The sequence below is a fragment of the Epithele typhae genome (genome assembly GCF_022376455.1).
Source record: "Epithele typhae strain CBS 203.58 chromosome Unknown BXZ73scaffold_93, whole genome shotgun sequence".
Taxonomy (NCBI): domain Eukaryota; kingdom Fungi; phylum Basidiomycota; class Agaricomycetes; order Polyporales; family Epitheliaceae; genus Epithele; species Epithele typhae.
Window position 1 is genome coordinate 79,157 of NW_025954284.1, and position 25,991 is coordinate 105,147.

At 59.7% G+C, this 25,991-nt stretch overlaps 8 protein-coding genes across 8 annotated transcripts; 7 read left to right on the forward strand and 1 right to left on the reverse strand.

The window, feature by feature from the left end:
• Positions 1-230: 230 nt before the first annotated feature.
• Positions 231-5,777, forward strand: BXZ73DRAFT_106870 (uncharacterized protein; the record flags this gene model as incomplete). Its single annotated transcript, XM_048016753.1, has 20 exons — positions 231-266; positions 320-1,027; positions 1,092-1,226; positions 1,282-1,390; positions 1,921-2,279; positions 2,332-2,576; positions 2,632-2,701; positions 2,760-2,831; positions 2,895-3,064; positions 3,132-3,154; positions 3,209-3,402; positions 3,457-3,504; positions 3,554-3,641; positions 3,707-3,825; positions 3,888-4,041; positions 4,101-4,112; positions 4,187-4,802; positions 4,857-5,342; positions 5,396-5,519; positions 5,577-5,777. The coding sequence occupies 20 exons, from the start codon at positions 231-233 to the stop codon at positions 5,775-5,777; spliced, it is 3,969 nt and encodes a 1,322-aa protein (XP_047872304.1).
• Positions 5,778-6,191: 414 nt separating this feature from the next.
• On the forward strand, positions 6,192-9,910 carry BXZ73DRAFT_106871 (composite domain of metallo-dependent hydrolase; the record flags this gene model as incomplete). Its single annotated transcript, XM_048016754.1, has 16 exons — positions 6,192-6,509; positions 6,576-6,748; positions 6,804-6,827; positions 6,885-6,954; positions 7,004-7,075; positions 7,129-7,298; positions 7,360-7,382; positions 7,432-7,673; positions 7,725-7,931; positions 7,983-8,136; positions 8,192-8,203; positions 8,260-8,863; positions 8,925-9,186; positions 9,245-9,465; positions 9,527-9,650; positions 9,713-9,910. The coding sequence occupies 16 exons, from the start codon at positions 6,192-6,194 to the stop codon at positions 9,908-9,910; spliced, it is 2,874 nt and encodes a 957-aa protein (XP_047872305.1).
• Positions 9,911-10,325: 415 nt separating this feature from the next.
• BXZ73DRAFT_55405 (GroES-like protein) lies at positions 10,326-11,645 on the forward strand (the record flags this gene model as incomplete). Its single annotated transcript, XM_048021341.1, has 5 exons — positions 10,326-10,606; positions 10,666-10,744; positions 10,804-11,010; positions 11,056-11,463; positions 11,526-11,645. 5 exons carry the CDS (start codon positions 10,326-10,328, stop codon positions 11,643-11,645), a joined length of 1,095 nt encoding a protein of 364 aa, XP_047872306.1.
• Positions 11,646-12,491: 846 nt separating this feature from the next.
• On the forward strand, positions 12,492-14,069 carry BXZ73DRAFT_92930 (dicarboxylic acid transporter; the record flags this gene model as incomplete). Its single annotated transcript, XM_048026528.1, has 9 exons — positions 12,492-12,594; positions 12,652-12,685; positions 12,881-13,074; positions 13,128-13,172; positions 13,228-13,263; positions 13,341-13,429; positions 13,493-13,584; positions 13,679-13,763; positions 13,824-14,069. 9 exons carry the CDS (start codon positions 12,492-12,494, stop codon positions 14,067-14,069), a joined length of 924 nt encoding a protein of 307 aa, XP_047872307.1.
• A 1,379-nt stretch (positions 14,070-15,448) lies between these two features.
• Positions 15,449-19,009, forward strand: BXZ73DRAFT_55417 (fungal-specific transcription factor domain-containing protein; the record flags this gene model as incomplete). Its single annotated transcript, XM_048021343.1, has 6 exons — positions 15,449-15,570; positions 16,267-16,899; positions 16,954-17,023; positions 17,077-18,076; positions 18,196-18,399; positions 18,459-19,009. The coding sequence occupies 6 exons, from the start codon at positions 15,449-15,451 to the stop codon at positions 19,007-19,009; spliced, it is 2,580 nt and encodes an 859-aa protein (XP_047872308.1).
• A 748-nt stretch (positions 19,010-19,757) lies between these two features.
• On the reverse strand, positions 19,758-20,536 carry BXZ73DRAFT_106875 (PEBP-like protein; the record flags this gene model as incomplete). The annotated part of the gene is made up of 3 exons (XM_048016755.1): positions 19,758-19,936; positions 20,017-20,146; positions 20,213-20,536. 3 exons carry the CDS (start codon positions 20,534-20,536, stop codon positions 19,758-19,760), a joined length of 633 nt encoding a protein of 210 aa, XP_047872309.1.
• A 1,264-nt stretch (positions 20,537-21,800) lies between these two features.
• On the forward strand, positions 21,801-22,648 carry BXZ73DRAFT_106876 (uncharacterized protein; the record flags this gene model as incomplete). Its single annotated transcript, XM_048016756.1, has 6 exons — positions 21,801-21,891; positions 21,949-21,972; positions 22,031-22,092; positions 22,157-22,387; positions 22,449-22,545; positions 22,605-22,648. 6 exons carry the CDS (start codon positions 21,801-21,803, stop codon positions 22,646-22,648), a joined length of 549 nt encoding a protein of 182 aa, XP_047872310.1.
• A 1,489-nt stretch (positions 22,649-24,137) lies between these two features.
• Positions 24,138-25,647, forward strand: BXZ73DRAFT_55383 (endo-beta-glucanase; the record flags this gene model as incomplete). The annotated part of the gene is made up of 9 exons (XM_048021336.1): positions 24,138-24,286; positions 24,344-24,508; positions 24,567-24,599; positions 24,656-24,702; positions 24,766-24,865; positions 24,988-25,216; positions 25,287-25,371; positions 25,442-25,504; positions 25,574-25,647. 9 exons carry the CDS (start codon positions 24,138-24,140, stop codon positions 25,645-25,647), a joined length of 945 nt encoding a protein of 314 aa, XP_047872311.1.
• Between the last annotated feature and the right edge of the window lie 344 nt (positions 25,648-25,991).

Consider the following 25,991-nt stretch of genomic DNA (forward strand, 5'->3'; position numbering starts at 1 on the left):
ATAAGTAGCTCGTCAGAAACTCGCCCTGGTGTCCAACCCTTCACCTCATTTCCCTTCGTTTCGAGGCTGTTGGTACGGTGTAGTGTCGAGGATAGGTTTTCATTCCACACGCGTACTCGACAGTCAAAATGGATTCCGAAGACAGTGCGTGGATCCAGCAGGTAACGTCTTCGTGTTTCGGCTCGATTTCGCCGGTGCTTGCTGCTCAGTGACTTTGCTGACTCCGACGCATGTCTAAATCCCAGCAGGACGTCTATTTCAACCAGGTAAGCAAACCTGGTGTCTTTGTGTGTCAAGTGAGTAATCGTTCATTGAATAGATGATGGCCTCCTTCCGGCAACCCCAACGCCACCAAACTTTCCCCTTGGTGTCGACGAGGGCCTACCCCAACCCAATCCGAACCCACGCCAGCACTGTACCCAACCTCCATACCACGGGGTACCACGGTGTCACCGGATATCCCCCTTCCAATCTCGCCATCGCCAGTGCACCCAACTTGGACTTGTGCACCCCTAATGATCCTCGGATCTCCTCTCCAAACCCGACCGCGTCCATCCCGCCCCTTGCTGTCTTTTCCGGTTTCGACCCCTTCCAATCCAACGACTTCAGGTCTCCGTCATGGCCATTCGACACCTTCGGTGGACCCAACGAGAGCAACCCCCACTTTGACCCGGCGCTCACTACCCTCATGATGTCCCCTGAGACCTACCCATCGCCACAGGTGCACGACGAGTCATTCGAAATGGACGTTTTCAACTTGGAGGCTCCCGCAGGTTCCAGCGAGGACACTTACATCGAACCAAGAATAGACACTCACGTCGGCCCCAGCGTGGAACTTGCAGGGGTCCCGCTCCAGCTCCAAAACCGCTGTCTTCCTCGCCGTTCCTCCTCTTCCGGTGTGCTCATGCCCTCCATCCTCTACGGCGATCTCTCCCTCCTACCCCAAGCAGAGCAGCGTCCCGGTGACGAAGCGCTTGCGTTTGAGCCCGGCGCGTCCGTTGGTGAAAGACCTACGATCTTATTCAACGTACGTCGCAGAGTTCACACCTGCTAGACAGAGTCTCGCTCACCACGCCCGCCTCCTCTGATAGTTCCGTCACCTCGACTTCAAAGATCCGGCGCAGTCGCGACAGAGGCGCGTGCGTCATAATGGCCACAAGGACGGTAGGCCGTGCACGCGATACGAGCTGGCGCAAGTGGTGAGCAAGCAGCTACTGAAAGTCCCCGTGAGTCCACGAGCGAATCCAGAGTGAAAGGCTTACTTATGCACCATTGGAATAGGGGTTCGGCGGTCTTCACATCAGCATCGACGGACTCGCGGTTCCTCAAGAGAACATCGTCCTCCTTCGAGTCGACCACGTATCGCAGGGGACGCTCCAGCCGATTCTGGGTGTGCGTTGGGTTTGAGTTGGTGTCCATCGAGGGGAAGCTTCGCGGTCGTTGGTACAAGGGAGGTCGCGATTCCGATCGAGAGAGGCTGAGCCTTTTTTGGCCTGGTTAGGGTTCTGGCAGCCTCTCATGCGCCGACGAGTGAACTTTGTACAATGTATGCATACCTACATCCACAATCACATCATTATATATGCGGTAAATCTGAGGGCCATAGCACAGTGCACTAGGCGGTTGGTGATGCAGAGCCATTCAGACCCAGAGGGCAGGCGGACGACATCAATAAATATTGTGCGTGAGCGAGTCTCGAACTCCGGCCCTGAACTTTTACCACGAATCAACCGTGGGAATGAGAGGGCAGCCGCAGACGCAGGGACCCCGGGCGCTAGCAGTGGTTGCAGTTGACTGTCGACGTCTTCCGACGACTGGTTTACCTGAAAGCAGTTCATCAGAAGAAAGGGGCCCAGCCGTGCGCTGAAGTGGTTAGTATTGCTACTTAATATTTTTCTCCAGCTAATGCTCCCCATCCAGGTTACACTCTCAGCCTCGCACAATTCGCACAAGGCGACAACACTCCACTTTTTGTCATCATGAACGGGGAACTCAAGATTCTACCCATATATGCCGAGGTTGGGGCTCCGCGGCACCGCAGGCTCTCTCGAGGGCTACGCCTTTTGCTGGGTGCCGCTCTACTTCTCGCCGGGCTGCAGTACCTTCACCTCGCGTCGGGAACGTGGTCCGAGCGGGAGAGCGTACAAGTACCGCTGCGCGCGCCAGAGTGGCTTGACAAGTGCCGACTTCTCAATGTCAAGCCTGGTCCCCCGCCTGACTTCCACACCCGCAAGCACTCGGACCGCTTTGTTCCTGGAATGCCGGCCGCTCTGATTACCGTGCGTTTATGATTTTGATAAGATATCATTCGCTTACTATCTCGGCATCCAGAATGCGACAATATGGACTGGAGGGGACAACGGAAACGAAGTGATTAAGGGCGACGTTCTCTTGGCTGATGGTCTTATCAAGCGTATTGGGGCAATCGACGCCAGTCTTCTATCCCAGTACCCGGATATCAAGCATGTGAACGGGCATGGCAAATGGCTCACCCCCGGGCAAGTGATGGCCTGTAATATCATTGTTGACACAGCTGATCGGCGTGTATCCAGTATTGTAGACATGCACAGCCATCTGTAAGCCGTCTGCGCTTGAGTTTGTATCTTCCACAACTGACGAGCATTGGGGCAGTGGAGTGGACAGCGCTCCTGCCCTCAACGGAGCCAATGACGGGAACTCAGCGCATGGTCCAATCCTCCCGGTACGTCATGTAGCTTTCAACGCGAACTTGGTGATATTGACGTGGCGAAAACTGGAAGTGGCTCCGCGCGCTCGACGGGCTCAACACGCGGGACGATGCATATGCTCTAAGCATCTCCGGAGGACTTACAGTCAGTGTTTCGCTGCAGGAACCGGTGTCAGCGGTGATCTAATGCTTTTTGTTTCGTGTCCAGACCGCCAACGTTCTTCCAGGGTCAGCGAACGCGATTGGTGGACAAGCCGTCCTCATCAAGTTGCGTCATACAGATGACCGCGCCCCCACCGGAATGCTCCTAGAGAATCCTTATGAGACCAACAGGAGCGTCTACGATCCACATGTGTCCTTCCGGTACAGGCAGCTCAAGTACGTTGTGTAGCCACTTCTATCACGCTCGACGGCTCATCACATAACGCGTCTTTCTTCACTTCAGGCAGGCGTGTGGAGAAAATCCTCGTATGTTCTTCCCACTTCTCCTGTGTTTTTATCACTGAATAGGCTCCCTTATAGATGGATGGAATGGTCTCACTCGGATGGACACCGCGTGGAAGTTCCGCGAGGCTTACGAAACAGCGCGTAAAATCAAGGTCGCGCAGGATGAGTTCTGCGCAAAAGCGATGGATGGTGACTGGGCTGGACTCGGAGATTATCCTGAGGACCTCCAGTGGGAGGCTTTGGTGGACGTGCTCCGTGGACGTGTGAAGGTATGAACAGTCATCTCTGTGTTATTGCTGGATCGCTCAATATAGGATCTGTAGGTCCATACGCATTGCTACGAGACGGTCGATCTCGATGATCTCGTGAGGGTACGTCGCTTATCTCTTGGGTATCCTCTTTGGTCTCATCAACATCCAGATCTCCAACGAGTTCAAATTCCCTATCGCGGCTTTCCATCACGCCCACGAGACTTACCTCGTGCCGGACACGCTGAAGGCCGCATACGGTATGTACCGATGTTTGCACGCGTTCACAGCCACTGACTGTCCATATGGTACCTTATGGACACAGGGCATCCGCCGGCCAGTGCTTTGTTTGCTACGGAGGCACGTTATAAGCGCGAGGCGTTCCGCGGTTCCGAGTTTGCGCCGAAGATCCTCGCGGAACATGGCCTGCAGGTGGTGATGAAAGTGAGTATAACATGTGACGCACGTGCTAGTGAGACTGATAACTGATGCTCTTGGCAATATAGTCCGACCATCCAGTGCTAAACTCGCGCTACCTCCTATTCGAAGCCCAACAAGCGCATTACTACGGCCTTCCGCCCAACTTGGCGCTGGCGGCCGTTACGTCTACACCTGCCACAGTTCTAGGTCAAAGTCATCGGATCGGCTTCTTGAGACCTGGTACGCACTATCATCTCGTCATTTCCGAAGCGAAGCCGTGAATTAATGAACGCCTACAGGTTACGATGCGGGTGAGCCCCTCTTCCTCCTTCGCTTTACGTGTATGTGTGTCCTTGTACTCACTGGCACCCCTCTACGCCCACAGATGTTGTTCTTTGGGATAGTCACCCCCTTTCCCTTGGAGCTACGCCGCAGCAGGTCTGGATCGATGGCATCCCACAGTTTTCCGCCCCCCACCTCCTCTCCAAGCCCGACTCCTTCCAAGTCGTCCCCAAGACGCCAAATTGGGACCAGGAGATCAAGGAGACGATGAAATACGACGGGCTTCCTCCGCTGATGCCCAGGCCCGCGTCCGCGGAGACCGTTGTCTTCAACAACATCCGCAACCTCTGGTTGCGCGACGCGGGTCGGTTGCACGATGCGTTCTCCACCAAGGGCGCGAGCGCGTCTGGGGACGGAGTCGTCATCGTGCGTCGGGGCGCCGAGCTCGCCTTTTGCGCGCACCCCTCGGAGTGCGGCGCAAAGCTCGCGGGTCTCGACGCGACCAACGCCGAATTCGTCGACCTCGAGGGCGGCGCCATCTCTCCCGCGCTTACGTCTGTGGGCACTCTCCTCGGGCTCGCAGAAATCGACCAGGAACCATCCACCCACGACGGCGAGGTCGCAGACGCCCTCAACGAAGCCATCCCGGACCTCGCTGGTGGCTCCGGTGCACTCATCCGCGCAGTCGACGGTCTAATATTCGGTACACGCGATGCTCTGTAAGTCCCTGCACCGTCTCTCGGCGTCTTCCCCAACGCTGACGGGCCCCTCAGGCTCGCGTACCGCGCCGGTGTGACCACCGCCATTTCCGCGCCCGAATCCTACGGCTTCATGCTCGGCCTCAACGCTGCCTTCTCCACAGGCGCCGCGCACCGCCTCGCCCGCGGCGCAGTCGTGCAAGAGACCGGCGCGGTGCATGTCGCGATCCACATGGGTGCCAAAGCAAGTGTGAGCACCCAGATCGCCACGCTTCGCGCGCTCTTCCTCGGGAACGGCACCTCTGGCGACGTCGCGGACTGGTTCGCGCGGATCCGTGCCGGGGGCCCGCCGCTCGTCGTGCACGCGCAGAGCGCGGACGTCATCGCGTCCGTCGTCGCGCTCAAGAAGGAAGTGGAGGCCAGGGGAGGCGCGCGCATGCGGTGGACGATCATGGGCGCGACGGAGGCGCCGCTGCTCGCGAGGGAGCTGGGCGAGGCGGGCGTCGGTGTGATCTTCACGCGCGCAAGGCCGTTCCCGGAGGCTTGGGAGAACCGCCGGATGTGAGTTGCGCATTCTTGACGGCGGGACGTCCGCTGATCATGGGCACGCGCAGGGTCCCCGGTCCGCCACTCACTCCGAAGAGCGCTCTGGTGATCATGAAGGAGAACAACGTGACCGCGGGCATTGGGATCACGGAGACGTGGGATGCGCGCAATGCGCGGTTCGATCTTGCCTGGGTACGCTCCCGTCTGTTGGTGCTGCCGCGTCCCTGTGGCTAATTTTCCTGCGCTCAGGCTGCCCTCGAAGCAGATGGTGCTTTTTCCAAGGCCGACGCCTTGGCTCTCGCTTCTCTCAACGTGGAGACGTTGCTTGGTGTTGAGTCGGATGGTCTGCAAGGTGATCTAGTGGCAACCAAGGGCGGAGATTTGTTTGGATTTAGCAGCAAGGTCGTGGGTGTGATCTCTGCTCGTCGAGGGCTCGTAGACTTGCTTTGAGTTACGTTCAAGATCAACTCGTTTGTCTGTTGACGCTGTGGTATAAACCTGTTGCTATCGGCGCTGTTCCTCGGCGCCCTTGGCATTGTCTAGTCCGATTAAATCGGAGTTTGTATCGTGCTTCGATTCTCGTCTATCCTTCACTTTATCTCTTCTCAGCCACCATCACCTGTTCATTGGGCTCTCAACTACAAGTTCAGAACCATCCACGACGATGAGAACGAATGCTCTCATTCACCACGCCACTCTCACTCTCAATGGTGCATCACACGCCTCCGCATGGTCGATAACGGCATGCTGACTAACCGGCTATCGCGCCGCTTATAGACTCGCGTTCGATGCGGGCACCTTGCACCGGCCCGTGGCTGGACACACCCGTCTCCTCCTCAACCCTCCCGAAGTTGTAGGCCCAACATGCGCGACGACAGCCTCGAAAAGGTCGCGCTGCCCTCCTACGCGCCCGGCGTCCAGACACGCGCCAACACCTCGCGCGGCAAGCTGTCGCGTGGGTTGCGCGTCGTGCTCGCTGGCACCTTATCGCTCGTCGCACTGCAGTCCCTCGGGCTGTCCACGCAGCTCTGGCGCGAGGAGACTATCACAGTTCCTCTGCGCGCTCAGGAGTGGCTGCGGACGTGTGAGCTGCTCGACGTGCCGCCGGGCCCGCCGCCTGACTTCCACGACCGGGCGCTCTCCGACCGGTTCGTGGACGGGACGATGCCGACCTTCATCATGGTCAGTTCGGTTCGCTTGCGTGCGTGCTAGTATGTTGACGGCCAACCGGGCGCGGGTTTTGTCTAGAACGCGACTATTTGGACAGGTGGTGACAACGGCATGGAGGTCCTCAAGGGAGACCTCATCCTCGACGGTGGCCTCATCAGTCGCATCTGGCCTGGAGGTGCCGACTCCCACGTCCTCGACAGGTACAATAATTTGGCGTTCATTGACGCGCAAGGCAAATGGGTGTCACCTGGGTTGGTGCTCTGAATTCTTGACGTCCTTTCGAATGCTAACCAGAGCTCTGAGCAGTATCGTTGATTTGCACAGTCATATGTGCGGACTAGACTCCCTCCTGAAGTGGGCCTGTGCTGACTATTGATTCATCTGCAGGGGCGTCGACTCTTCTCCTAGTCTGAAAGGTGGTTCCGACACGAACTCTCGCAAGGGCCCAGTGCTTCCTGTTAGATTTCAGTGTTTATCCCGTGTGACGTTTGCTAACCGTCTGCTAGTGGCTTCGTGCACTCGACGGACTCAACACTCGCGACGACGCAATGATGCTCAGCATCTCTGGCGGTCTCACCGTAAGTAGCGGTACCTCCTTTGCATTTAAGATAAGGCGCTGACGTCTCTTTAGACTGTCCTTGTGCTGCCGGGATCCGCCAACGCCATCGGTGGCCAGGGTGCAGTCATCAAGCTCCGTCATACTGCGGACCGTGCGCCCACGGGCATGCTCCTCGAGAGCCCGTACGAAAAGAACACGACCATTTATGACCCAAGCAAGTACTTCCGCTATCGTCAGATGAAGTAAGTTTGTTCAGCGTGCTCGCGTGTGACCCGCGCTCACCGCGGGTTCTATCTCGTATAGGCACGCTTGCGGCGAGAACCCAGGTGAGCATCACCTGACGCGTGGAGGAGAGACACTCATGAGGTGGTCCAGACAGAGTTTACTCCGGCACCCGCATGGACACTGCGTGGGCTTTCCGTCAAGCTTATGACCACGCTCGCCAGCTCAAGGAAAAGCAAGACGCTTTTTGTTCCAAGGCGCGAAAGGGTCAATGGGACGGCCTGGGAGAATACCCTGAGGATTTGCAATGGGAAGCCTTGGTCGATGTGCTTCGTGGCCGCGTCAAGGTCCAAACCCACTGCTACGAGACTGTCGATTTAGATGATCTCGTGAGGGTACGCAATCCCCTTGGGCATGTGGTCTGTCTTGGGCTCACATCGTTTTAGATCACCAACGAGTTCAAGTTCTCCATCGCAGCGTTCCACCACGCCCACGAGACGTACCTTGTACCTGACACCCTCAAGTCCGCTTACGGCAAGCCCCCTGGTGTCGCACTTTTCGCGAACCACGCGCGATACAAGCGCGAATCTTACCGTGGGTCCGAGTTTGCCCCTCGAGTCCTCGCCGACAACGGGCTGCAGGTGGTGATGAAGGTCCGTCGAGAGTGCCGTGCGTCTTCTAGTCACTCATGAGTGCGTCTGCAGTCGGACCACCCTGTTTTGAATTCTCGTCATTTGCTGTACGAAGCTCAGCAGGCACACTATTACGGTCTTCCTCATAACCTTGCGCTCGCCGCGGTCACGTCCACCCCCGCTACGATCATGGGCCAAAACCATAGAATTGGCTATGTGAAAGAAGGTACGTCGTGCGTTCCCTAGTGATCTGTATCTTCAGCTAACGACGTCTACCTTAGGCTACGACGCTGGTATGTGCCTGTGTCCCGTGGCTAGTGATCAAGCTGAGACTGATGCTCGTCAACAGACATCGTTCTATGGGATAGCCACCCGCTTGCCCTCGGCGCGACGCCGCAACAAGTGTGGATCGATGGTATTCCTCAACTGGACGCGCCTTTCGTGGTCTCCAAGCCTGCATCGCTGCAAGATGTTCCCCCCACTCCCAACTTTGACAAAGAGATGAAAGAGACGCTTAAGTACGACGGCCTTCCCCCGCTTGAACCGAAGCCCTCCCTCAAGCGCACAGTCGTCTTCACCAACGTTAGCAGCGTCCACCTCCGCGACGCGCACGGCGTCAAGGCAGTTGCGTCCGCATCTGCCAACTCCGCTCTCTCGCACATCGTCGTCGTCCGCGACGGCAAGGTCGCGTGTGTCGACGTCCACTCTCCACGCGCGTGCCGCGCGCACCTCGACGACGACACAGAGCACATCGACCTCTCCAGCGGCGCCATCGCCCCCGGACTCACGAGCGCGGGCTCGGCGCTGGGCGTGCAGGAGATCGACCAGGAGATGTCGACCCAGGACGGCTACGTGTTCGACCCGCTCACGGGGAGCGTGCCCGCGATCGCGGGGGGCTCCGGCGTGCTCATGCGCGCCGCGGACGGGCTGCAGTTCGGCACGCGCGATGCTCTGTGAGCCTACTTATATCCGATGACTGAATTCCCGGCGGCGGGCGCTCACGCGGTTTGGTAGGCTCGCGTACCGGTCTGGGGTGACCGCGGGGATCGTCGCGCCGCTCACGCGCGGGTTCGTCTCGGGCCTGAACACGATGTTCTCCACCGGCGCGCGGCACAAGCTCGAAGAGGGTGCCGTCGTCCAGCCCGTCGGCGCGGTGCACGTCGCGCTGCACCCCGGCAAGTCCGCGAGCGTCAGCACGCAGGTCGCCGCGCTGCGCAACCTCCTGCTGGGCGACACGACGGGCGAGATGGGCAAGGCGTTCGCCAAGGTCAAGATGGTATGTTCCGTGGTTCCAAATCTCCGGTGCGCGACTTGACGAAGTGCGTTGGGTTCAGGGAAAGCTCCCCCTCGTCGTTGAAGTGTCAAGCGCGGACATCATCGCGTCCGTCATTGGGCTCAAGGCCGATGCGGAGGAGGCGCTGGGCAACCCCATCCGCGTTACGCTCTTCGGCGCGACGGAGGCGCATCTGCTCGCGAAGGAGCTCGCGGCGGCCAACATCGGCGTCGTCCTCGCGCCCGTTCGACCGTTCCCCAGCTCGTGGGAAGAGCGCCGCATGTGCGCCCCCCGTGCTTGTCCATCCGAATGTGACGCTGATCACGGAGCTCAATCCCTGTAGTCTCCCTGGTCCTCCGTTGTCGGAGCAGAGCTCGCTTTCGCTGCTTCTTGCGCACGGCGTCAAGGTTGGGATGGGCACGACGGACAAGGCGGACGCGCGCAACGCGCGCTTCGACGTCGCATGGGTGCGTCGAGCGAGCTCGTAGCATTTTGTGTAGCGCGCTGACGGCGCCCATCTTTGCCACAGGCGTCGTTGGAGTCAGGTGGTAAGATCTCGGCCCTGGATGCGTTCTCGCTGGCGACGTCGAACGTAGAGGAGCTTCTGGGTGTGGCGAGCGATGGGGAGGGCGACCTTGTTGCGACCGCTGGTGGCGACCTCCTGAGCTTCAGCAGCAAAGTCGTGGCAGTCATTTCACCTCGACGCGGTGTGGTTGACATTATGTGAATAGTGTGAGCAGTGTTGGGGTGGCTTAATAGCTGATGTATATAGGAACACATAACAGTCCTGTCGCGAATCTCATTTGTTCCGCGATAAGATAAGATCCCGAAGTCTGCAAGCGCGCGACAGCTTGGCCCGCCGGGAGGCTGCTGCTCGCAACTGACCTCCATTGCTTCCGTCCTCAACGTCAACATCTACGTGTGCCGGAAGAATGCCTATGACCCACGCCCACACCCACCCCACCGTACTGATAGACGCGATGGTGCTCTGAACATCGAGCGCTTGTACCGGAAGTGTTTGCAACGCGGAGGATGGGTGGGTCACCGATTGGTTGTCGGCGGCCGAAAGCTACATGTATATTGCTTGAGCTGAGTTCTCCACTGTCCAGGCAGCTCGAAGTCCTCCAAGCCCCGCCTCAGACATGTCTCAAGTTCCAACCATTCCAGCGCAGCAGAAGGTGCTCTTCGTCATGACGAAGCAAGGCGCTCTGGAAGTGCAAGATGCGGACATCGCTCAACTCGACCCCGGAGAAGTGCTCATCAAAGTCGAGGCTGCGATTGTAAACCCCGTGGACTGGAAGATCTATAAGGCAGGATTGTGGTTCCCGGACTCCGCTTACCCGATGGTCATCGGCTTCGAAGGGGCAGGGACGGTGACTGCTGTTGGATCCGACGTCTCCCATCTGGAGGTTGGGGATAGAGTGTAGGTGTCTGCAACTTGCCTCAGGCTGTCTTGGTCAGTGGTCACTCATTATCACTTAGCGCAATGTCCGGTCACCTGAAAAACAAGACCAGCTTGTTCCAGCAGTACGCCTCTATCCGTGCAGACATGGTTCCAAGGGTGAGCCTCTCGCCAGCCTCTCGCAAGGCAACTACGCTCACAGAAGATCCGGCGCCCAGATTCCCTCTAGCATTTCGTTTGACGGCGCAGCGGCGATGATTGGATCCTTCTGGAACGTCGCGATCTCCCTCTACAACCCCCACGAGAAGGCGACCGGCCTCCGGCTCACTCCGCCTTGGACCGCAGAAGGGCGCGGCAAGTTCTCTGGCCGCGCGGCGCTCGTCATGGGCGGCACCTGCACCTGGGACGGCCTCGCTCCCCTCCAAGTGAACGGCCTCCACACGCTCGCGCTTACCTTTGCCGCGGTGAAGTGCCTCCGCGCGTCCGGGTTCTCTCCCATCGTCGTCGCGGCTGACACGGACAGCTTCACGCTCGTCCTGGAGGCAGGCGCGACGCACGTCGTCGACCGGTCTCTTCCTCCCGACGCGCTCCTGGAGGAGGTCACGAAGATCGCAGGGAAACGCGCGGACGTCGTGTTCGACGCGATCTCGCGCCCGGAGACCCAGAACGCGGCGTACCACCTCACGGCGTCGGGCGGCAGCGTCTTGTTGGTTTGCCCAAATGCGATCGAGGAGGCACAGAGAGTGAAGAGGGAGGGCGAGGGCGAGGCGATTAACGTTGTCGATGTGCACGCTCTGCCGACGCTGCCGGCGAACGTGGGGTTCGGCCCCGAGCTTGTGCGCGGGTTCGAGACACTTGTGGCGGAGGAGTCCCTCTCGGTGAGTGATGTACGCGGTTGTCTTCTCAGCGCAAGGTGTACTGAGTATGGGTGTTCTTGCAGCCTGTGCCGATTGAAGTGCTCCCGGATGGGTTACGCGGCGTAGCAGCTGGAATCACGCGGCTAGAGGCGAAGCCGGAGGGTGGGACTAAACTGGTCATCCATCCGCACGAGACCGTATAGATGGCTGTGTTAGTAATACACGCCTAGAACTACGAAAATATGCTTCTATCCTGCACCCGGAGTGATTGCTTCGGGATCGGGTAGGTACGCGCGGTGCCAACGCTAGTTCACGTCCCTCTGTTGCTGTCCGGAGCCGCATGGCCATACACCATCTCACTCGTTATGATTTTGATTACTGCTTGGGCAGGCAGATCCGGACGGGGGACGCGAGCGTGAAAGAGGTCATGTGACCGTGTCGACGTCATCGCGCAGCTGACCCTGGTCTTGCGAGCCGCGACCGTCTTTGCTCCTGCGCTTGTACCACTATAGTGCCTCTCTCGATATTCCGATACACCCGTTGCACCCATTCCGATTTCTGAATCCCGATTCGCACCGACACTGTCCAAAGAGAGGGCTAGTTGCGGTGATCCGCGCGGAAACGCAGGCCGGCAGCAGCTCTAGCTCCCACCGCCCTGGCTTCTGGCCAACAGCCTCCGGCGGGACCCCACGCTCGCGATGCCTGCCTCTAATCAGCTGACGACCGCCCCGTCCACACAAGGCATCGCGGGCCCTCCCCCTCCTGAATCCCCCGTCCTTCCGTGCACCTCGCTTCCCCGACATCTCCCGTCGCCCTGCGCGCCGCATCCCGTGTTGGAAGGAAGCCGTGGAGCCCCTCGTGCGTAAATACCGCTCCATATTCTCCCCCACTCTTCCCCTCTCTCTTGCACGACCACCTCGCCCCCCTCCCCGTCGCTGCCTCTGGCTCCGGCATCCCTCTCTCCCGCCCCCACATAGACGGCACCATCTCTTCGACTCATTAGAGCCCACTAGAGCTCCCGGCTGCGCCCCTACAAGTCCCGTGCGACCATGTCTTCCAAGGCCGTTGAAGACCCTGCAGCGCAGGTGCCCCTCAACGGCGCTGCGACCGTAATGATCAGGAAGAAGGAGCCGTATCCGTTCTGGCTGGGAGGTGCGCCCACTGTCCCCTCCAGCGCGCGGGCGGTCGATGATATCATCCGATGAGCAGGTGTTGCGGCTACCATCGCGGCGTCAATCACACAGTGCGTACCCTCCAGTCCTTTCCAGCGTCCTCCCCCGTCGTCGTCAGCGTTGTCGTACGTCTCACTCGTCGTGCGATGAGCGGTCTTTGCGCAAACGATTTCCCCTCCACGCGCCACGAGCCGAGCGTACGACTGTCAGCGCGAGATGGGGTGAGAACCCGAGTCAGACAGCTGACTATATGCGCTCCTTCCCAGCCCGCTCGACCTCACAAAGGTCCGCTTGCAAGCGACGGGCGACAAGCGCATGGTCGACTCGATCAAGAAGACGGTGCGCACGGCGGGCGTGCGCGGCCTCTTCGACGGCATCTCCGGCACCTGGTTCCGACAGTTGACGTACTCCATCTGCCGCTTCTGGGCGTACGACGAGAGCAAGAAGCTTATTGGAGCAGGTGCGCGTTTCGTTTCGGGTCTCCTAGCAGGCTGCGTTGACGAGGCGCATAAGACAACAAGTCTCCCCCGTGGAAGCTCGCCATGGCTGGCTGCATGGGTGTGTACACTACCGCATCATGAGCTGCATTCAGGTCTGACCCCACATCGCGCAGCCGGAGGCATTGCCGGTTTCGTCGGAAACCCCGGAGGTGCGTCCCGCCTCGCGCGGAACTTTCGCGGGGGTGATCTCGGGCCTCGAAGCGCTGACGGCGGCTCCTCGCGACAGAGATCCTCATGGTCCGCATGCAGGGCGACTTCGCAAAGCCGCCAGAGAAGCGTCTTAACTACAAGAACGCTATCGACGGGCTCTTCCGGGTGAGCGCGCGCTCTCCGTCTACAGCGTCGGGATTGGGCTCACACGTGGCGCATTCGGCATAGATGGTCCGCGAGGAGGGCGCGTCCTCGCTCAGCCGTGGAGTGGGTCCCAACGTTTTCCGTGCTGTGCTGATGAACGCGAGTCAGCTTGCTTCGTGAGTGTCTCGCTCGCGTCCCTGAGGTTCCTTCCGGGAGCGGGAGGACGAGGCCAATCGGAGCTCGCGGCTGACGCATTTTAACTTTCCGCAGGTACGACTTCTTCAAGTCTTCGCTCTTGGCGAGTGGCTACTTCCAGGACAACATCTACCTGCACACGACCGCCAGTTTCGCCGCGGTATGTCCTTGATCTTAGGCGCCTACCTCTGATGTGTGATCTGACAATGATGCCTTACAGGGCACTGTCGCGACGACGGTTTGCTCGCCGGCTGATGTGCTGAAGAGCCGCATCATGAGCGCGTCGGGTGCGGAGGGGAAGTCGACAATGCAGATGATTCGTACGTCGATGAAGAACGAGGGCGCGATGTTCATGTTCAAGGGCTGGTTGCCGGCGTGGACGCGTTTGCAGCCAACGACGATGCTCATCTTCATCACCCTCGAGCAGCTCAAGCTCGCCGTCGACTGGTACCGGGCCGACGTCTAGTCGTGAACCCCGCCTTCCTTTAACCATGTTGTCTGTACGATCATCCCACCTGACTGTCGTGTATGTTCTGTATACTAAGCATGTACATTTTCCCACTGTCCCTGAATTTCCTACGTCTTTTGTGCGAGCACTGTCGATCACGATAGATCACGCTACATAGGCAAATGGCTGTAGGCTTCCGTACGTTTTGTGTCCTGCGTTCCGTCCGACCTCCAATTTCCGACCTGCTTACCCCGTACCCCACATGGACCCCGCAAGGTACATACCCCACAGTCGTCTAGATCTGTTCCGCCCTGTGCATCGCCGTGTTCTGGTCCGTTCGCGATGCGTCTCCGAGGCACGGATCTGTCCGCTCGCCGCCTGCGTCTTCCGCAGCGTCAGCGCGCTCGCCCGCTGACCTTGAGATCCGCACCGGGTCGCCGCAGGAGCCAACAAGCGTATGCGGCGGCTCACACGCCTTCCGGCGCGTTCCCGTCCGAGGGGCGCGTGCTGTGTGACGAGCCAGGACGAGCCCGGTTTGCTCCATGCCAGCCAAAGCGGACCGGTGGACCGAAACTTGTGTCCGGGTCAGACCGGTCCGACATACACTGCGGCGGGGAGCGTTTCGGCCGATTCGAGGGAGAGGTTTGGTTGGATGCCCCCGGTGGTGTCGACAAGGACGCAGTGTCGACTAGAGTCGCTGAAAGCAAGAGATAGCGAGGAGGAGGAGCACCCCGAAGTTCGCGGATAGCGCGGCCGCGCCGTCGGCCACATGGTCCGTCGCGTGCGTTAGTCATCCACCGGCGCCTACGAAGCCTGCAGAGTGCGGAATGATGTCGACGGTTGCCCCGACCCCACACTTGCAATTGGACTCGTCGCACCGACGTCCACCGTCGCCGCTCATCCATCCTCTTTGTCCACGCGGGCGCGCTGGCCTCTCCCTTCCCTCCCTTGTCCTTCGCGCCTCTCTTCCCCGCACTCGGCTTCCGAAACACCCCGCAAGCACCCGACCCCGATTCCCCAGCTCCGAGCATATGCTCCCCCACCACCATGGACTCGCCCCCGTCTCCCATCGATGAGCAAAGCCTCGGATCGCCCAGAGGCGGGAGCCCTGGGCCGAGCGGCGACATGAAGACCTCGCACACGTCGTCGATCTTGAAGGAGCGACGCTTCAAACTAAGCCGGTGCGTGAGGTCGCTGCACGCGCTCTTTTCGCTCGCTCACAGCGGCCTGCATCTGCTTCCCTCACTCGTCCGTCCACCGCTTCGCGCGGACGTGCGCGTCGCCTCCTCCCCTCTCTCTCCGCTCACAGTGCTTGCGACCGCTGCCGGTGAGCACGGCACAACCCGCCCGCGCGGAGGGTGTCGAAGGCTGACTGTATGCTCATGCGCTCGCGCGCGATGCGACCCAGACGACGGCGGATCAAGTGCGACGAGGGGCACCCGTGCCAGTCGTGTCTGACCTCCAACTCGGCGTGCACGTTCGAGGAGCCCGGGAAGCGCACTCATCCCCATAAGTCGAAGTGAGTCGGTCGTTTGTTTCGTTCGAGCTGCGTTCTTGCTCTGTTCCCCTCCCCTCCCCTACCTCTGCTATATTGTTTGTTTTTGCGCTCTGGGACTTCGATGGTCGGCTGCGGGTGTGCGGGCTGAAAACGAGTCATTTGAGCTCGCCGCAGAGCGGGCTCGCTTCACTCTGCAATCTCGTTTTCACCCTGTGCTCCCGCAGTCGCCATCTTGGAGTCTGCTGCCCAGATAGCCGGAGCGGAGTTGCCCCGTTCTTGATTATCGAAGCCTTCGCGCATGTGGTGACCGCTGGCTTCGCGAAACCGTGCTCGAGAATGCGCGCTGGGCCGTTTCGAGCTCCGTACCGCTTCTGGGTTCTTTTTTGGGCTCTTTGGCCCATCGTATGTGCATGTGCTCGTCTTCGATGGCGAGGAGCACTCGATATCCTCCTGCAGGTCTCCCCGAGCCCCTCCCCGAAGTTTCCACGGCTTTTACTGCGGAGGCGGGGTCTGTTGGCACATCGATGCCGAAGATATATGCGTCCTGGCGTGGCGGGAAGCACGGCGTGGGAGTAGGACCTGTTCGCTCGATGGTCCAGCAAGGTCTCTGCTACGGGTATCTATCAAGGACGTGTCTGCGAGCACGCTGCGCCCACATTCTTCCCGGAGCGATGCCGTAACCGTGGGTCCCCCATACTGACCCTCCGATAACTTCAGGCGCGCCGCGACGCTCGAAGACCGCATGCAACATCTCGAAACCCTCATACAAGCCATCCCGCCCCAGGTCTTCGCAGGGGCGGGTGCCCTCGGCGCTGGCATGCCGCAGTCACCCGTCGACCCAAGCACGAACCCGCACGCCTCGTTCGCGTCGTCGACACACATTTTCCCAACATCACTACCCCCGCCCTCGCTCACCGCCTACCCGCTCACGAACCCGTCGACGTTCTTCGGGCCCGTCCGGCAGGGCTCTCGGAACGCCAGCCCCGCCTCAAATGGCTTCCACAGCGTGCCCCAATCGAACGCGACGGACCAGCTTGCGGACGAGACGGCGCGGATGTCGCTTGCGTCGTCGTATCTCTACTTCGACGACGAAGGGTACACGCGCTGGCAGGGCGAGACCTCTGGACTGCCGATCCTTGACCTACTCGTCGAGCGGCACACGGTCGCCCCGAAGCCGGACCCCGACCACATGCCGATGCCGCAGCAGCAGGGGCAGGGCCAATGGAAGGCACAAAATGGGGGCAGTTTGCAAGACTGGTTCCCCGATCGCCAGCCGCGGCGAACTGAGGCGAACCCGGAGCACATCTGGAAGCTGATCACGTCTTTTATTGTCCCGGAACTCATGGACAGGTGAGCGCAAACTTCTGCCCCCCTGTCGCTGCGTTCGCTGACATGTGTACCCAGCCTTGTGCAATGCTATCTATCGACGTCATACTACCTTCTGCCCTTCCTCCACGTTCCGACTTTCCTTGCGGTAAGCGACGGTATCTAAACAGGTTACCGGATCCATGGACTGACACCTTGCAGGATTATGGGAACCCGCGAAAATGGGGCGAGCCAGGCTTCGCCGCGTTTATCGTCGCCATCTGCTGCCTCTCCTCGCGCCACATCGACGACCCGCGCGTGCGGGCAGACCCGAACGATAGCAACAGCGCCGGGACGCAGTGGTTCGACCTTCTCACACGGCTCCGGACGCTTCCCGGCGCGGACAAGCCGACGCTCTACACGATCCAGTCGGTGCTCATCGCGGGTGTGTACGCGGTCGGGCTCGGGCGACTTTCGAAGGCGTTCGCGCTCCTCGCGGAGGCGGTCACGCTCTCGATGGACGCCGGCCTGCACCGCTCCGCGGACGACTACGATCTCTTCGACCCGGTCGAGGACGAGGTCCGGAAGCGCACTTTCTGGTGTGTCTACCTCTGGGACAAGCAGGCGTGCGCGCACTTCGGACGCCCGCCGGTGTTGCGCCTGCGCGATTGCGACGTGGGCGAGCTCACAGTCGTCGACGACGAGTTCGTGTCCCGCGACGGGGTCGGTGTGCAGCCGCCGGAGACGGAGTCACGGATGGCCGCGTTCGTCGCGTGCGTCCGGCTCTTCGTCGTCCTGGAGTCTGTGCTCGACGTGCCACCGTCCCGCTCCGCCGCGGACACCTCGCCGTTCCTCGCGCGCGCAACCGCGGTGCTGGGGGACGGCCGTCGTCGAGGCCGCGAGCTTCGCGATGAGGAGGCGTTGCTGGACGAGATCTGCCGCGCCGTGCCCGCGCACTGGGCGCACTCGGTGGAGACGATGACGAGCGGGGATGTGATCAGGGTGACGCAGGCGGAGCGGCTGCACTGCGTCGAGCACTACATCCGGATGCTCATCAACCGCCACCGGTTCTCGGAGCTCGTCGCGGAGCGGATGCAGAACCACGTACCGGACGGGGAGCAGGGCGAGACGGAAGTGGAGGCGATGCGCGCCGCGCACGCGTCCGCGCTGCAGATAATCTCCTCACACCTCCAGATCGCTGCGAAGGGGCTGATGACATACTGTGAGTTCCGTTCCATTCTGTGCTGGCATTTTCGACGTGCGGATGAAGATGGGAGTGGGCAGGGCTGTGGGCGTTTGGATATCTGGGGGGCCACCGCTGACTTTATAACCTTCTTCTAGACGGCGTTCACGTCATCCACCAGCTCACCGCGGCCGGCCGGACGCTGGTCGCGATGCTGCTCAACTGCCACTCGGATACGCTACGACCGCTCATCCCACCCGCGCTGGAAGCGCTTAGGTCATGTGTCGGCCTCCTGCGGCGTTTTAGCGGCCGGTACATATGCGGGCAGCGTTCGGGCGACCTGATGGAGGAGTTCTGCAGGAGTGAGTGGGCACCCGTCTCCGTCTGCGTTCTCACGACGCTGACCACCATTCTTCTCCAGTTACGCAGATCCCGTTGGAAACGATGCCGCGCCAGCCGCAGGACGGGACAGCGCCAACGAACCGTCCGCCATGGGTGCGCCCCGTCCGGAAGAAGACGAGCTCGACGGCGCGCTCACCCGCCGGCTCCGGCGACTCGCCGCTCGGGCACGGCAGCCCCGACGACCTCGCGCAGCAGGCGTCCACGCCCACCCCCGCCAGCGCGTTCGCGGACCCTCTGGGGAGCCCCGGTGCGCAGGCGCAGGCGTTCGCGCAGACGTTCGGGGGCGGGCCCGCCTTCCCGCTCGACTCCGCGCTCGGGCTCGCGATGGGCTTGGGCGCGGGCGCGGGCGTCGGTGTCGGCGGCGGGCAGGTTGGGGGCGGGCAGGACCCGGCGGGGGCGATGTTCGCGGCGGACCTGATGGCGTTCTTGAACGCGGACCCGTCGGGGCTCGACATGGGCGCCCTCCTGGCCTCCCCGGACGGACGGGTCGGGCCTGGGATGGAGCACCCTGGAGGGTTTTACCACCTCGGGGGGACGCCTGCGGGTAATGGGGGGCCGTTGTCGCCATAGCATGTGGGGTGAGAAGGTAGGAGGACGGAGATGAAGTGTTCATATCTGGGTGACGCGTAGGCTGTGTTCCGTCCGTCCGTCTGTTGTCGTTGTCTGCTGTGTGCTCGTACGAGTATCTGTCCACTGTTGGCTTGTAGTTAGTAAGTAGTCATATACGTCGATTGTCGTAAAATCCTTACCTCGATCGTGTTTGCAATGACTGTGAAGCATCCTGACTCCTCGTCTTGACGGGGCAGAGCACCGGGTTGCGCTTGGGCAATTGGTCCTGCTCCACGTGGAGTGAGTCACCGGGGGGGTGTCCAGGTCTTTCTCGGTGCGTTTGTGAACGTCTGAGTCTCCTGTGTTTCTCTCGACATCCGTCCCTTCTGTGAACCTTCTTGAACACCCACCATCCCCCATGAAGTGGGTAGCTGTCTGCGATTCCGCCACTGGATACACTCGTTCTAACTCGCGCTACAGGAAGTGGAGAAGTTTGCCGATGCACCGCTTATGCTGAGAGTGCACCTCCGACCTCGCAGACATTCTCCGGCAACAACGCGACTGACCTAACGACGGGTCCAACCGGCGAGGGTGGATTTAATGCCTGGAGTTTGACACGACGGAGTAATTCAGAATGATCCACCAAGCTCATCATGAGCTTGAGGGCCTAAGGATGACGGAAGAGGACGACGACACCCTAAACAACCTTCCCGTACCGAGTTGTCCTATTATATGTATCACACCACTTAGAAAGTAGCATCCGCGAACCTCACTCCGTCGGGGACTGCACGAGGAAATAGTTGGCACCGACCAGCTTCAAGCCATGCTTCTCCGCAAAGGCCATCGGGTTCCAGCTCCGCCGCTCCTCGAGCGCCGCGCCATGTTCCACTTCGCCCTGTGGAACGAGGAACGGCGCCTTGTCCGCCGGTTCTTGAAAGAGGAGGAATGCTACACGTATGTGCCGAGTCTCAGCATCCCGGCCCTCGGGCCTGAGATGAACGCAGAGGGGAACGAGGGGAAATGCTCACTGTATCTATGCATGCCCGAGTTGGGACGCGGGCCGGGGGCGCGGTACGGACATGTCGCCGGGTGCGTCTTGAGCGCGTTGAGAGCCTCCGTCGTGTTCGCGGCGACTGGGGGTGCCTTCAGGCCGGTCACCTGTCCCGCTCTCCGTCACCCTTCTCCATCCAGATACGTGCACATCACGCAGGGTACGCGACTCACCACCCAATGTCTGAAAGACCTGAACTGCGGCTCTGCGCGGAACGGCGCGTCCGGGTCGAGCATCGCCAGCGTGTACGACGTCTCGAGCGCCCCGGCGGCGCTCCCGTCGCCCCACGGTGCCGCAAGCGGGGCGAGGCGGATCTCGGGTTCGTCTTGTGTCTCCGCGACGGTCATTTCGTTCCCGAGGTTGACTTCAGCGCCGTTTGGGTAGACGACGGAGAAGAGGACGGTGGGCGTGAAGGCGGAGGGGTCGGGGATGACATCGGGGACGATCTGCTCGGCGACGAGGGCGCGGGTGATTGCTGCAACGGGATCTCCAGACATCATGTCGTGAGCGAGGACGGGGAGGTGAGAGCTGACGATGGGCGATAACGGAGACGAAGAGGAAGAGAGAGAGCTGGGCCGCATTAGTTGCTGCCCCGGGCGATCCGTGACGTCACCCGGGCACTTCGGGCCGACGACCGGGCCGGCATACCGTCTCTCCGACGTTCCCTACTTCGAGGTTTTACAAAGAGAGTAGCAGATAATGGGCTGCGAGATACGTTTTTCACCACGTTTATGGTCCGCCCGGCGCAAGTGCTGTTCGCATAGCAGATCTGCCTTTCCAACGGGCTCAACTTACCCACGCGGACGAGTCCCTGGCACTCCCGCCGACGCTTGATGAAGGAGCGGTTTCCTGAGCTAGAGAGTGCTTGGCTTGCGTTCCGCTGCCATTCATCCGGTGAGCACGGAAACCTCACTCTTTTCACGCGCGGTCTTCATAGTACATTCTGCACAGTGTTACCACTGCCTGACTCAGCGCCCGCTCACTGCTCAAGCATATATTCCTCACGCGCAGGAGCCGCGCCTTCTCGGTGTCGTCCCTCCAGTGGTCCGAGGTGACGAGGTGACGGTACAGAAAGTACTTGAGGGCCCGGGCAGGTAAGTGCAGGATATAGTCGCGGCACAGACTCGAGGCGCTCGGCTGTGCGCGCGGTGCATGTGGGCGAGTTACAGCGACTGTGTACAATGCGACTGCAGCTACAGTTTAGTGGTGGTGAGCCTGCGCGAGGAATACGGGGAGATTGTCAGAGTCCGCGGTTCGAGGCGAATGAGGTTCAAGTGGCTCGTGGTCACACAGGCTTCCGTAGCTTCGGTTAGTAACCCCCTCGTCTCTGCATCCATCGAATGCGGTGTCGGAATGATATCCGACCCTTTTTCGCTGTGTTTTGCATGAGACCACGAGGACAGTAGTTTTATCTTTAGGCACATTCGTGCCTTCTTGCTGATCCTCGTCTGACAATGACCGGCTCCGCGCCGGCTTCGATCGAATGTGAGCCTGACACCACATCATCTGGATTGTTGAAACCCTTACTTTGAACGTGGCTTTTCTGTCAAAACCACATTCACCGGCTGTCAGCTGTAAGTTCGGCAGGAGTGACTGGGACGCTCCGCCCGTCATGGTGAGGGACTCCGTTATATCTCCGTCAGCTGATCCCGGAGTAATTCGATAGTACTTACACGGGGGCTCTGTCGTCCACATAAAGTCGTCGGCGAGTGAGGAGCTCCTTGTCAGCCTCTTCGTTCTCAACACCACTCTTCGCCAGACATGAGCGTCCAAAGTGTCCTTACCACTTCTCTTGTCGGCGGAACCATCAGCTCGCTGTCTGCAGATCTATACTTTGTAAATAGCTCGAATCGTGAGTCTCCTTCTCTGACATTGGGATGCCAAGAACTCACCTCGGTTCGCTGTGAAGACCAGTTCATTCTGAACGACGCACGTGAGTCCTCAGTGGCTCTCTTCGACTTGAAATCTCACCCATGCACGCAAAATCGCAGCGAAGTCCGTTTTGAACACAACCCATCCCATCAAGAACATCGACATTTCGTGTGGATGGATTGTACGTGGCGTCGTCGTCGTCGTTATGAACAAAATACTGACCGGGGCGAGCGCGGCGCTTCAAGGTCGACGGAGTGACCATCACGTACCAAGTCGCCGGCACCGGAGGTTCCTCTGTGCTCAGCCACGGTAGCGTCTTCAGCCCGCCCTCGAGCAGCGTTGCGATTGGTGCGACCGAAATCGTCGCCGCCGTCTTCGGGCGTGCGGGGTATCAGACTTACTACGAGCGGGAGATGATCAACAACGTCGGCTTCGTGATCTTCGACACTGACAAAGCTACCACGCGCATCGCCGGGGTGAGTGCTCAGTGCTGCGAGCGTCGTTGATGGAGAGCATGAACTGACGAACTTACGGCAGCCATTCGGAAATGGAGACAATAGCAACCAGGGCGCTCCGTTCTATGCTTCCGACGTGCTAGCATTCGGGAGCTTTGCGGTCCCTGGATCGTCGGCGTGTCAGTGTTCTTTCTGTCCTATCGGATTGTTCTAAACTCACTGAGACGGTTTTCCGCAGTGGGACTCTCAGGGCTGTTCTTCTACACAGACTCTGCAAATTGATTGAGGATATAACTGAGGATTGAAGGAGAGTGTTGGAATCGCCAGGGAATGGACTCCATTAGCACAAGTATTCCGTCGAGCTCGAATCGAAATGTAAACGATCATCGCCAGAGTCGTCCTTCTTCTACCTCGCTGTGAACCGTGCCATGAAGGACCAAGTATAAGTGCCCACAAATTCTGAGCAGTTCAAAGTGTCGGGAATGAAGTTATGAAGTACGGCATGAGAGATGAAGGCAAAAACGCACGCGTGGCTTTGATCAAATCAGCATGGACACTCAATCTAATCTTATCTGGAGCGTTGCACGTTGGAGCGGCGCGCGTCTGTGGTCTCACTGCAACTTCAACTTTACTCCCGCACATGACACGGTCCCCTCCCCGTCCCCTCGATTACTGCCATCTGCGCATATTGCAGCTCAATCAAGACCGCGTCCGCGGTCGCGATGGCCTTCATTGACTCCCTCGCCCGGGGGTCCGTACCGTTGTCGTTGAACAAACGCCCGTATGTGTAGGCGCTGTTCGAGCTGCAGAGACTCATGTTCGTCGATCTCGGCTTCGCGGCGCACGCGGACGAGTCACGGATGCCGGCGCTGGCGCTGCAGTGGGGCGACTGTGGGGTGGATGCGTGGGCGTCGGAGGACGAGCGGGAGGTTTACTGAGGAGGAACGGAGGTCCTGTCTCTGTGATGTGGACTGAAGGACGTCATATGAACCCTTCTTTGATTACGGATGAGATGGAACGTTGAAGCGAGGTTAGCTGAACTTGTTCGGAGGAGGCGAAGGAGCTGTTTCCGTGAGGATGTGAGTACCGCAGTGCGACCCTCTTTCCCGCCCGCTCCACGCGCTCGTCTCCCTCGGCCAGATCCCCCGCAGCGACGCCAACCCACATCTGATCGTCCTCCGCAAACGTGAGGGGTTTGATATGCACGATATGGTGCGTCTGTATCCTCGTCACAGTCCGCGAGCAAGCGACGCGGCTCCGATCACGCAAAACACTTCCCTCGCCCTTATGACCAGCGCCAGTGACCTTGAGTTCGCGCTGTAGAACTGCTCGATGTGTACATGGACCGCGTGGAGGATGTGATCAGGTGAGACTCCTTGCTTCCTTGAGCTCTTGCAAGGAGAAACGAATCATCTCATTCTGGATTCTATTAGAACAATCTCCGCTGATCTCCACCTGCTCCGCGCTCCCGGGGCTGGACCACATGCTCCCTACGTGACTTCAAAGTTCGGACGCTGTCCACAGGCTGCGTGCACATGGACCAATGGTCATTGCTCGCTCGACTTCCCAGAAGCGTCCAAAGACGCTCGGACGCAGCCTTGAAAACTTGACTGGCGCGCGCGCCCATGATGGAAGCCTATGAGCCATACCCTGTGTCCATCTGTGCCATCCAGCGTCCGAGCTACGGCATGACCAATGACTCGATGCGCCATATAAACGGTATACTGGGAGCCCTCGAGCCCTCCTCTCTGTATCTCGCCCACACACCCCCATGCTGTCGATGCGCGTGCTGCTTTCCCTTCTGGCCTTCGCCTCGTCCTCCCGGGCTGCCTTCTATACCATCTCGGACTCGTACAAAGGCACCGACTTTCTCACTGGATTCATCCACGAAAACATAACCGATCCGACGCACGGTCGCGTGTACGTTCCCCTCATTCCCTTCAGACGTTCATACCAACGACATCTCTTATGTGACAGCACCTATGTCTCCCAAGCGGATGCCCTCGCCAAAAACCTCACCTACGCGCGTGGATCGACGCTCATCATCCGCACAGACGACACCACGGTCTTGAGTGCCGACGGACCCGGACGCGACTCCGTGCGCCTGAGGAGCAACAAGATGTACACCACACACGTCTCGATGTGAGTTTTCTTCTCCAGTCACCTCGCCTGCACGCGGAGTCCGACAGAGTTTTCCCAGCTGGAATATCCACCACATGCCCCAGGGCTGCGGGTGCGTCCGATGGCTATATCTTTAACTAGGACCCTTTCGAGCTCGTTCTTTGACAGAACGTGGCCGGCGGTTTGGGAGGTCGGGTCGGTGTGGCCTGATTACGGTACGCACCGTTCGCCCGTCAACACGAGCTGTTCGAGGCTGAACTCTAACTTTATACGAACAGGGGAGGTCGACATTGTCGAGGGTGTCAACAGCAAGGCTCCCAACCAGGCTTCATTCCACACTGGAGCAGGCAAGTCCCTCCGCCGTTCCTTGTATCGTATGTGCCAAGTACAATAATTCCATCCAAAGGATGCACCATGCCTCCATATCGCGCACAAACAGGGTAAGCATAATTCGCTGCATCAGTGCCATCGAACCCGTCTCACTTCCCCCTCACCGAAAGCACCGAGACGGGCGGAAACAACTGCGACAGCAAAGCGACGAACAACACCGGCTGCGGCGTCAAGGACACCCGTCAGGACAGCTTCGGGCCATCATTCAACGACGGCGGCGGCGGCTTCTACGCGATGGAGCGCGCGCAGGACGGCATTCGCGTCTGGTTCTGGTCGCGCGGAGCCGCAATCCCATGGGACGTCAAGTACGGACTTGACATTATCGAGACTTCTGCTTGGGTGCGCGGCCTCTGCGTCTTCTCCCAGTGTCATTCGATCATGCTAATTTTGTGACCGCACGCGCACGCAGGGAACTCCAGTCGCGTTCTGGCCGAGTACGATGTGCGACCCCTCGAAGCTGGGGCCGCACTGGTTGGTCATCAACTTGACTCTTTGTGAGTGGTTCCAATGACATGCCGTGTTATCCATGCACCAATTTGGTTCTCTGCGCCTGCCGCGATTCAGGCGGCGACTGGGCTGGGGCAGACGACGTATACCCCGTCAGCGGGTGCCCCGACACATGTATCTGTACGTTCCACGAAAACTCCATCTCACCTTCGTGTTCTGACGTCACTGCATGGCCGTACTTTCTGCCAGCCTTCGTGGACAACAACCCGTCTGCATTTTCCCAGGCGTACTTTGAGGTGGAGTGGGCGAAGGTGTACGAGTAGCTCTCCGATTGTCTCTCGGCCCGAATGAAATAGTTATGACGTACAGTCGCCCTCCTCTTTCTCGTGGTCAACGATAAGGCACGACCACCCGTAGCGCCTAACACGGCGACCATCCACCTTCAAACCGATCTTTGCCAAAGTATTGATGGGTGGATGGACGCAGCGACCACCTCGACCTAATGCTCGCCCACGTCGGCAAGGAACTCAAACATGATAAGATTGATGTAGTACAGATCTGGGTACGGCCGTGTTGAATGCGCGCGGTCTGCGTGGTATCCGGTTCGAACGGCTCCACCCGCCGCGCTTTGACATCTTCGATGGCCTCCTCTGATATTGGATAGGAA